Source organism: Diospyros lotus, chromosome 13 (genome assembly GCF_014633365.1).
Source record: "Diospyros lotus cultivar Yz01 chromosome 13, ASM1463336v1, whole genome shotgun sequence".
NCBI lineage: Eukaryota > Viridiplantae > Streptophyta > Magnoliopsida > Ericales > Ebenaceae > Diospyros > Diospyros lotus.
Genome location: NC_068350.1, coordinates 39,524,617 through 39,536,306, shown reverse-complemented (window position 1 = coordinate 39,536,306; position 11,690 = coordinate 39,524,617). Strand labels below are relative to the sequence as shown.

At 29.7% G+C, this 11,690-nt stretch overlaps 1 protein-coding gene across 1 annotated transcript; it reads right to left on the bottom strand.

Annotated features, from left to right (window-relative positions):
- Positions 1-4,882: 4,882 nt before the first annotated feature.
- Positions 4,883-5,691, bottom strand: LOC127789143 (late embryogenesis abundant protein 46). Its single transcript, XM_052317943.1, has 2 exons — positions 5,556-5,691; positions 4,883-5,474 (listed from the first exon to the last, which is right to left on the bottom strand). Exons 1-2 carry the CDS (start codon positions 5,640-5,642, stop codon positions 5,124-5,126), a joined length of 438 nt encoding a protein of 145 aa, XP_052173903.1. The 5' UTR covers positions 5,643-5,691; the 3' UTR covers positions 4,883-5,123.
- Positions 5,692-11,690: the final 5,999 nt, after the last annotated feature.

Below are 11,690 nucleotides of genomic sequence, written 5' to 3'. Positions count from 1 at the left end.
ATAGAGTAATTATTAATACGTTGAAATGCACAAAGCAATTTGTTTTTATCCAATTCAACTAAAAAAAACCCTATTTCACAACCATACTTTGTTTGAAAGAAATCACCCTTTGACAACTTAGTTAATTCTAATAATTTCTTTTTATGTAGAAACGTAAAGAGTTTTATATGTTAATTGTTTAAGTACATGAGGGTGTCTTGATGATATAGCAAGAGACTCTCTAACGAATGACTTGATGACGAGTAACCCTTCTTCTGACGATTTATAGATAAAGAAATCAGTTAGAGGAGCTTTTTAGATTATGCTCTATCACTCGTGCTTTCGTCGAACTCGCCCTAGGTCATCACGAGAGAGGTAAATTAGGGATGTGCCTAGGTGATTAGATCTTTTTTTTTTTTTAAGTTGCGTCTACAAGCACTTACCAATGATCACTTCCAAAAAGATGCAAATTTTTTACTTTCCCAATGAATCAATCTCACACTGGTAGAGTTAGGGGAGCTTTTTGTTTGGCCCATCACAGATTGAGTTTTTGGCTTTTTGATCAAAATTTTTTACGGACAATGCCAATTATTGTATTTAGACAATAACACTAACAAATATATATTTGAAGCATAAAGTATATATATATATATAAATATTATTTAAATATCCAATTATAACATTTTTGATGAAGTATTGTACGTTGATATTAATATGACACAAAATATAGCATATAAATATATAAATATGACCGAAAATATTATAACTAAGTGTCCAAATAGCACCGTGCAGAAAGTGCTTAAATGATAAGCCACGGAGCTTTACTAAAAGTGGGATTGAATTTGATACTTTTCGCCATGGAACTTTACTAAAAGTGGGATTGAAATTGAAGTACTTTTGGGTGGCTTTTAGAGAAAAAGTGTGAAAAGCAAAGTTGGTAGGTAGGCTATATATCTCTTTTGCTGGGCTTTGAGTTGAAGGGTTCCAAAGAAGAAGAAGAAGCAAGCAGCAGCATCTTTAGGTTAGGGCACAGCAGGTGGCTCGTGAAGCAATTTAATTTGTATCCAGGTAGCAGTTTACCTGCATTATCTAATCCACAGGAAGATGCATGCATGGCCTTGGAAAGCAACCAAGCAAGCGGTTGTATTAATGAAGATGGATTAGTAGGGTGGCTCTTGTTATTAACATGTAAAAAAAAAAAAAAATTTAAAGCAGATTTATCGGGGTAATGTTTGACATTAATAGTATTGGTATCAAACTCATGAGTCAATTCTATGATTTTACAAGTCAAGTTGTTTATAAACTCAAACTTTCATAGAATTGGAGTTGACTCGCGATTCAGTATTATAAACTCAGTAAATTCAGTGGTAAACTTGGTAAATTTTGAAATTCAAATTATATATAAATTAATATTTGAAATTTTGATTATGGATGAATGATGACGAATAATGGACTTAATATTTAAAAATTTTATATTATTTAATATTTTTAAAATTAATAGATAAAATTATTTTGATATAGGTACATATATATATTTTATTCATAAAGAATACGGTTGTAAAGTATAAAAATCATGTTATTAAGTAATATTCATTATTTTTTTATAAAATTATGTCATTATGAATATATATTTTCATACATTAAAGGGTATTTTTAATTATTTTTAAAATTTTATGATTTTACGATCCGAGTTTACTATTTAATTTTATGAATCATTTTTTAATTCCACTTAAAATTTTAATTTTAACAACTTGAATTAATAATTTAAATTTTAGATAAGGTTTTAGACAACGTAAAATTTAGCATAACAGCAAAGTAATTTGAAGAAATTTGTAATCGTTATCAGGGTTGGCCATGGGAGTTGGGGGCCTAGGCTATTTAAAATTTGGAGGCCCTTTAAAAATTAATAAAAAAAATATTTTTTTTTATTTTTAAGATATAAAATTAATAATTAAATTTTTGTATTCTAATTTAAAAGGTAAATCTTTTTTAATTGATAGTATAGTCAAATTACTTTAATTTTTCTTGTGACATAGTTGAACTTAAGTAAGATTTTATTAATTTTAATTTTGAAAACTTTTTTCTACTAAAACTATAATAATATGAATGGTTAATAATATTTTATAATTTATTCATATATTTGAAAAAAATATTTTTATAAAATTTAGTACCGCAAGTAGTATTTTTATTTAAAATATGATCTCATAAAAGTTTTCATCTTTTTGTAGAAGAGAAAATAATGTGTATAAGCATTGTGTGACTCCAAAAAATATTATAACATCAACACATGAATTTGTCATATTACAAAGAATTAAATTAAGATTGTAACAATCGATGGTGTATAAAATATTCTTGAATTTATATCTAATAATATTTTTTATACACATTGTTATTTTCCTTTCATATTAGATCTATTATCATATCTTTTTCATCTCACATTATTTATATCAAGTTCAATTTTTTTTATATTATCTGTAAGTACATTAAAAATATATTGACCATAGATATTATTAATTTTTTAAAAATTTATAAAATGCTCTTCTATTTTTATCGGACTTATTAAAATATCTACATATCTTAATATAAAAAATATTTGTTCTTTATGACTTGTATCTATGATACAATCAATAATAATTAAAATATTTGATTTTTAAATTTTTTAACAATAATATTTTTTATTTTTAATAATAAAATATTTATCATTATAAATTTATTGGACCCTTTCGGGCAAAAAATATTTTAAATATTAAAATATTTATATTATTAAACTTGGCAAAAAAAAATTTATTGGGCCCCCTTTTAGAGGGCTCTAGGCATGGCCTTGCTAGCTTATGTCTTAAGTCAGCCTTGGAAATTATGAATTCAAGTCTTGTTAAAATATAAAGTTAATTTCTGTTTTTAAAGTCAGATATATAAAATGTATTTAAAAAAAATATTTTATTGATAAGGTTACATAATACATATATATTATGATATTTGTGAATATAATATAATAATATTGGCATATAGACGATAGTAATAGCTAGATGTTTTATGTTGCTCAGAAAAATACTCAACAACAGGGTGAATTGAGTTTTTTTTTTAAATTAATTAATAACTTTAACTCTTTTAAAAATTCTTAAATTTGTAATCTTAATATATGGTGATTGCAGTAGAATTAATAACAATAAAATCATACAACCATAAGAAATACGAGAAATTTATAGAAGTTCGGCTTTAAAAAGCCTAATTCTCTCTCTCAAGACTCAGTTTGGAATTTTACTAGGAAGAATTAATATTAACTTTTAATTGAAATTAGAACCAACATACAATTTTTTGCCTAAGTAAGAACCATTAGCATACTATTAGTAAATATAATCCCCTTATACAACAAGTGAGTAAAATAACAAACTTACAACTAGAGAAAATTACAAACAAATCACCAACGGTTGAGAATTCTACCAGCCAGTACATTTTCAGTATTTTGAACTTTCTTATTATTGTTTGAATGTTCTATCAAGTTTGTTCTACTTGAACCTTCATACTTACCCTATATATATACATCTTCCAAATACACTAATCATTAAAGAAATGATTAATATGAAGTTTGAAATTCAAAAAATATTTAGACTTTTTCAAACAATAAGAAACATGTCCCACATTCAATTCAAAATAAATTTATTTTTTGCATGAAAAATCAAGATTTAAAAATTCAAATATAAGCTTTTAAGATATAAATGATTAAAACAAGAAAACATGTTTAAAAATAATTCTTTTTTAATTTAAAATAAATTTACTTTTTATATGAGGAAGAGAAAATATGTTTAAAAATAATTATCTTTTAATTTAAAATTTAAAAATTTAAATATAAACTTTTGACACATAAATGATTAAAACAAGAAAATTTTTGGATCAATTCTGATTCAATCTCTAAAATAAATTATGGTTTGTGCATATTAATAATAATTAAATTAAGAACAATACAGAATACATAACACATATGATATTGGTTTAAAAAATTTATATTAAAAAAATAAAAAAGAGTATGGATTGATTCTGACCCCAATTAAACTGATTTTGATTTAGAATCTTTGCGATTCCAATTATGTCCTAAACCAAATGAGTTGGAGATTATATAGAAAATAACTGTTAAAATTTTAAAAATACTAGACATGCGCCCCCTCCCCCCACACCCCTCTAACTCCCTTGCCCCCATCATTCCTCTTATCTCTATCGATTAACTCCAACAAAACAATGGTCTATTATTTCTTCTTCTCTTTTCTAGCTCTAGGCCTTTAACCTTTCTTCACAAACGTGAGGACAGTATGATAATTTTTTAACTTTCAAGATTGTCCTTAACTGTAGAGCTTTTTCTCCTAAGCAAGGGTCGAACATAGAATCTGAAGACTCAAAGAGCACCACTCAAATAATTCTTTCTTTGTCAATTAATCTATGTCCTGGGGGCTAAGCCTTAAACTTTTCTTCTTGTGAAACTCCACCGAGGAGGTAAATTATAATTAAAAAATAATTTTTTATTAAAATAATTTTTTAATATTTTTAAAATATAAAAAATTCTAAACTAGCCATATTGGCTCGAAATCATTTTATATAAGTATTTAGAAGAGATAATAGAATAGAAATAGATAAAATAATTATAAAAAATTATAATTCACAAATTTAAATTACACATAATTATATAAATAATTAAAATAATTACAAAATTTATTATTAAATCCACACGAATATAAAATAAAAATTATTTTTAAAAATTATCCTAATTTTTATAAAAATTAAAAAAAAACCATATTAATAAATATTCAACACACCTAACTATTTAAAGCGTGACACACATATTTATAATTTTTTTAAAATTTTAATAAAATCTCCCAAACATACTTAAAATCATGTCAGCCACCGTGTTATACAGACGCAACCCCTTTCTCGATACCATTTTTTGATGTATTTGTGTTATTTAAAAAATAATTTTATTTTTTTATAATATCTTCGTTGATCCCAAACTAAAAACTACAAGTAAAAAATACAAAGGAACTAAAAACCGAAAAATTTTGCTTGAAAACTGAAAAAATACAAAAAAAAAAAAAAAAAAAACCCTAAAAACTAAAATTAAAAACTCAAGTATTTTAGAAACTGAAAGTTCTTTCCGTTCAATTGTAGGCGCCGCCAGTTCCATATCCCTTATTGGTGTCGGCGCCGACACGGCTGTTGTGGGCGGCGGAGGTCCGGCCGGTGCCGGTGCCGGTGCTGGCTCCAATTGGGTGCGATGGCACCACCCTCCCTGCCGGCTCTCCGGTTCCGTGTCGCGGCAAAGCCGACATCTGCTGCGCTCCGGTCGGATGACCTTTGGCCCCGGTGGTGGAGTAGCTGTGGGTCTCCCCGGCGGCTGGGTTGTGTTCGTAAACCTCCCGCTTGTTGAGCTCCGCCTGCCGGATCCTCTCCACCTTCTTCTCCTCCGCTATCTCTTTCTCCAGTGGATCATGCGCCGTCATCTTCTCCACCTGTCAAAACATTAATTGCTTCGAAAGTAAGCCGCAATATCTTAAAGAAATTTCTTCAACGGTAAGTGAAATTATCAGCACCTTTTCTTTAACAACGGCTTTGGTCTTCTCCATGCCGGACTTGGCCGACGCCGCGATGTTCACCGCCGTCTCCTTCATAGACTCCATTTCTCTTCACCTCTGTAATTGATCACAGCGATTGATAGGAAGATTGCAGGGCTTTGTCGGGTGTCAAAACTACGTTCATTCAAATAGATTCTGGGTGGGGCGGACAACGCGCCACGTGGAGAACTTTTGACACGTGGCGGACCGAAATTGCTGGCTTGGTACTTTTGAGACACGTGTAATCTAGGATGCCATGCATTTGGGCCTTCTAGTTTTGAATTTGATGTTAGTTCCGATGTTTTAATTAAAAAATATTATTTAGACACTTAATTTAAACATAATATTATGTGTATTAGAGGGATGGTCCACATTTCGTAAGTAAAAAAATTAAAAAATTTAAATGAAAGTTTGTTAAGTAATATGTGATTGTAATATTTTAATTTTTTAAGTAAAATTTTTATTATCGTTTAAATACAATAATAAATTTATTAATTAAAAATATCGTTATCAAACTGCTTAGACTCTATAAGAAAGAGAATAATCAGAATGCATAATACAATTCTCGCGCAAACACTCAAATACTTAAATTAAATAAATTTAAATATCGTATTGAAATCAATATTAGATATTTATATTTTTTTTGGAACGATGATTCATTTATTTGTAGAGAAGTATGGAGTTTTTCAATATCTACGAGGATTAAGATTTGTACGGATAGTGTTTATCTTGACATTTTAAGATTTACTAAATTATGATTCATATAAATAATGTTCATCATTTTAATAAAATTCTCAAATATCAGATTTATCCAGTTTATACTTTATTCCAAATTCCTTCTCAATTAAGAGGAAATTTACGCGGTGACTTATAGTTTTGGGGGGACAGAAATAGTCCCTCAGTATTAGTCTCCTGACCTTCAATCGTCAGACAATATATGGGAGACCATATAGGTCTCCTGACCTTTAGTTGATAGGAAACAAGATCGTAAGGTCTCCTGGCTCACAGTCTCTAGTCTCTTGGCCTTCAGTTCTTCGGGCCTTTACCTGATTCTACAAAAAGTTAGAAAAATTATTTTGGACATTTTTCTAGTATTTTTTCAGTCTTTAAATGTGTTTTTAAATATGACCTATCAGTTTTAAATAAAATAAGATTGGGTGTAAAGTTGGTGGAGAAATCAATTATTGAGCAACCGCCCCCCACCACACTCTCTTTATCTGTATCTTGTTTAACTTAAAGTATCAAAGGGCGATTTTAAAGGCACCCTAGGCAGTTCACCTTGGCCTCTGTTTACAAACCAAATCAAGTAGGTTCAACGAAATTGTTGGGAAGAAAGATCAAGATTAAACTACTTATAAGGTAGATTTCATCAATTTTATTGGTGCAAATTTTAGAATCGCATCGCTTATTGTTTAAATAATTTTTTGGGGGGTAATGCGAGAAACTTGAGGAGTCCTTCGATCATAGACAGTCTTTTACTCGAACCAATTTCACCATCCGTAAAACCCACCGCTTGCTTGTTGTATAACCCCAGGTGAATGGATAACTTCATTTTAGAGTCGAAACTCGGGGTTTGACCCTTTGTATAAACATAGGCAATTACACAATGTCGCACGAAAACATATTCAAATCTACAATTTTGTGGTATTTAAATCTTTCAAATGTATGCAGTGGACAGTCCAATTTTACTAACCTATAAGATGCTTTGTCTCGGTGATCATGTTGTTGCATCTTTGTGTTATATACTGTATTTTGTTGTATTTTGTGCTAAAGTGGAATGATCTTCCTTTGATAAAGAAAGAAATGCTTTTAGTTGAGTATGAAGTATTGTACTTAACTTATTATCATTTGAAATCAATCAAAGTCATGTGTATCAGAATATCTCATTATTTTAATTTATTAAAGCTTTTTATGTAATCAAGTTAATGTGATTAGAAAGTTAATTTTAACTATCTTTCACAAATAATTTGTGTATTAAATATATGTTGGGCTTCATGTGTTAAAATATCTTATAATCGAGTAAATCATTCCTATACTTGTTTATCAAAATAATACTCGAATACAAATTACATAATAATTAAGGATTATGCTATTTGTACAAAACATCTTTTACATAATGATTTACAGAATGATATTCTAGCAATAAATTGAGGACTTATGGCAATAAATTCGCGATATTATCTTCTCTCATCTCTCCCCCCCCCTCTCTCTCCAGTAACCGCACATCTCTCTCCCATTTCCCCTTCAGCACTGTTTCTCTCTCTTTCTCTCTCCAGTAGCCACACATCTCTCTTTCCTTTCCCTTTCAGCACTACTTCTCACAGCATTTTTCTCGCTGATGTCTCCACCTCACAGCTCGCCGTTGCCTCGCACTCGCTGCTGCATCCTCACCTGACCGACCGTAGCCGTCGGCCACCCGCTACATCCTTGTTTGGCTGCCTCGCCTCTCGCGGCGGCGGTCGGCCAGGCGAGAGACGAGAGGTGATGCGACGGTCGGCCAAGCGAAGAGGCAAGGCATTGGCTGTCTAGGCAAGAGACGAGGCGACGGTCGGCTAGACGAGAGGCGAGAAAGAGATAAATGAGATGAGTGAGGAGAGAGAAGAGAGAAATGAGCAAAATGATATTTTTAAGTTACCTATAAAAAGCCTTCTATACAAATAGCACTATCCATTAAGTAAAGCATTGATCTAGTCAAATGAGTCTTTGTACTCATCATTTTATTCAAGTATAATATCATTTGTAATTGAGTACATCTTTATACTGTATCTTACTTAATAGAGTAAAATTCTTTTGTGCTTGAGTAACTCAAATCTGAATAGAATATAATCAATTACAAGCTAATATGTATTCAAGTATATATGAATTTTGCCCCCAAGGCATAGGTCAAGTGACGAACAAGTGATACGCTGGGGTTAGTATCAATAGGTTACAAGTTTGATACTCGACTTAGGCAAATGCCAAATACCCGTATGCAATTTACCTTCTTTATCGAAATCAAGAACATGAGCGGCGAGGGACAGCACAAGGGCGATAATCCCAAGTATGTATGAATTTTTACTCGACTAAATATACTTTTGTAATCGAGTGATTATGACAGGTATCTAGTATAGCAAAAGTAATCGAGTACCTAAATTTGTAATTGAGTAAATGTCCATTTATATTCGAGTAAACTTAATTTGTAAACGAGTGAATGTAGAGCATACTTGACTAAATATGTTTTTTTTGTTATTGCAAGTTTTTGGTAGAGCAAAAGTAATCGAATACTTAAAATTTATAATTGAGTATATCATCTTTTTAGTCGAGTAATAAATTATGTTACTCAAGTGATAAATGGGATGAAAAATGTCAAGTTTTAATACTTGGACATTAATCGACTAAAAGTTGAGCATGATCGAGTAAGATCTTAACTTAGTTGAGTAATTTTGCTTAGACAAAGGTTGGGTCTCTGTATTTTAAAAATATTAATTGACTAGGTATATTTTGTAATTGAGTAAGAGTTTATATTTAATCGATTGCAATTTTAATCCACTTGAGTAAATGTAAAAAATAATCGAGTATTATTATTTTATAATAAAGTATTATTCTTTTGTAATCAAGTGAAAAAAAGCCATACTTGAGTAAATATTAGCTGAAAAATAATGGTCTCTGGTTCTATAACTTTAATCGAGTAAATAAGTTTTAATTTACTCAAGAATAGTAAAAAATTAGTTGATTACAGATATTTTTTTACTCAAGTAATGTTAAAAAATAGTCGATTATAAACTCTTTTTACTCAAGTAAAAGTGATTTGAAACTTAAAATTATAGCAGTTACAAACATCCACAAAGTGCACAGTCTTGATTCTAATCGTTGTAAAAAGACCTTGTAAAAATTATATATCTAATTTTTTGAGCACAAATTATATATCTAATTGTGGGGATAAAAAAGAATAAAATATATCTTAAATATCTTACGGGTTTTATCCATTAGATAAAAAGACTAACAGTTATAAATAAAGGAAAGTTATAAAAGGCAGATAGAATTTAAGAAGAATTAGAGTGGATGCTGAACTAAATTTTTTACTATCATACTCAAGCGAAAGAGCCCTCAAGCATACATCTTATATAAAAAAAAGAAAGAGAGATAGAGTGTTTTTATCTTCGCATTCTTTTTATCTCTCTTTTCTTTATGAGAAACTACTTTCATTATTTGAAATCGATCTTGTAAAAACTTCTCAAAGTTTTAAATTTGTATACTTAACTTATTTTGTTATGGTTAGTGCTTGAATCCATAAAAAAACATAGTATAAGAGGTTTTAATTGCTCCTTATAAAAGTTATTTGTATTAGATTACTGCTAATCTATTGAAAAACAAAGGTTATAGTTGCACATGTCAAAAGCTGAGGTTTTAGTTGATCCTACAAAAACTAAGGTGGATTGTTGAAATTCTTAGTAAGAAGCCGATTTAGTGGAGTAGGATAATTGAGTCAAACTATTATAAAATCTGTGTGCTATATTTATTTATTTTTACTTTTTATTGCAGCTTGTTAAGTTTTAATTTCAACTTTTTAAAATTTGCAATCATAGCCATAACATAATCATATAAAACTCATTCTTGTTTAAGTCATATTTGTATCATTATTTTTTAAGCATCAAGAGTTAAAAATTGTAATACCCCAAGAGCCCAGAGAATGGTAATATATATTGAGTATAAATAAGAAAGAAAACAATACCAACTGGATACATTTTGGGTTGAATGTAGGTAAAGAACTCCGGGGTTAAGCGTGCTTGAGTTGGGGAAACTCAAGGATGGGTGACCCCCTGGGAAGTTCACGTAGGTCCACTAGAGTAAGTTGTTTCGATCATTTTTATCACTCGACGCGGGATGTTACAAAAGCTCTCACTAATCCCTTTTATAACTATCTTTCAAAGGCTCTAAAAGATCAAACAATTATTTTACATAAAATGTATGTAATTCTAAAAAGTTTTTGAAATATCTAATTTAGCATTCTTTTGGGTATACTTTTTTCTTACAATACTTTATTTGGGATCCCCTAATCAAGGAGAAATTTACAAGATAAGCTTTGAAATAGAGCTTGATTATGGTCTTCGATGGACAATAATAGTAGTCCCTCGATATAGGTTTTTCAGAGACTATATTGGTCTCTTAGTTTTCCATCTTTGGGAAATCGTAATGGTCTCTCGGTCTTCAATCTCTAAGAGACCGTATTAGTTTCTCGGCCTTCTGATCTCTCGGCCCATTGCATAATACAATCTTAAGCTCAAAAATTATTTTGGTTTTTTATTTTTTATTTTTTTTTTTTGCTGAGTTTTTACTTATGACACATCAAACACAATAGTAATTTAGGTGGTTCAAGTGGCTCCATCACATTCTTGGTTAAGGGATTAAAACTTTAAGTCGACTACTTACGGTAATAGGATCAATCATAGATGTGAGTGAGTTCCAATATTATGCATTATGAGGAGATTAGAGTCACACCCAAAAATTATCACGCTCAAAAATTGTTACACCGGATGTCTCCTATTTCGTTTTTGAGTTAAAAAACAACAAATTGTGATTTTTATTAAAGCAAAAGCAAAAATTAAAAAATTATCCTAACAAACATTTGTGTAAGTGATAAATTTATTTTTAAATAATAATAAATGCACCATGTCTTTATACAAAAGATATTTATTTGTATTTTTTCAATATTCAAACACTTCTATTAGGTGATTAAATAGTTCAAAATATGATATATTTATCACTAGTTAATAAAATAAAATTATTTAATATTAAAACTAGGATATTAACTAGGGACGAAGAGAATTTTGATTAAACCAAAATAATCAAACTAAGTTGGTTGAATTGGCGGTTTGGTTTGATTTATAGATCAATTTGGTTCAATTTCTAAATTTGAGTTTTTTCATTAATTCAGTTGGATTCAATCTGTTGGGAAAATAATCTCGCACAAAGCCAAAACACTTTCTGTTAATAGCGAACAAATCGAATCACAAGTGATAGCAACAAACACAAGAACAGAAAGTTAAACTTTCCTTTTAAAAAAATACCAATGAAGGTTACAGCTTATTCAAGGCTCAGATCTATATATCATCACCTACAGCGAACCAACGAGAA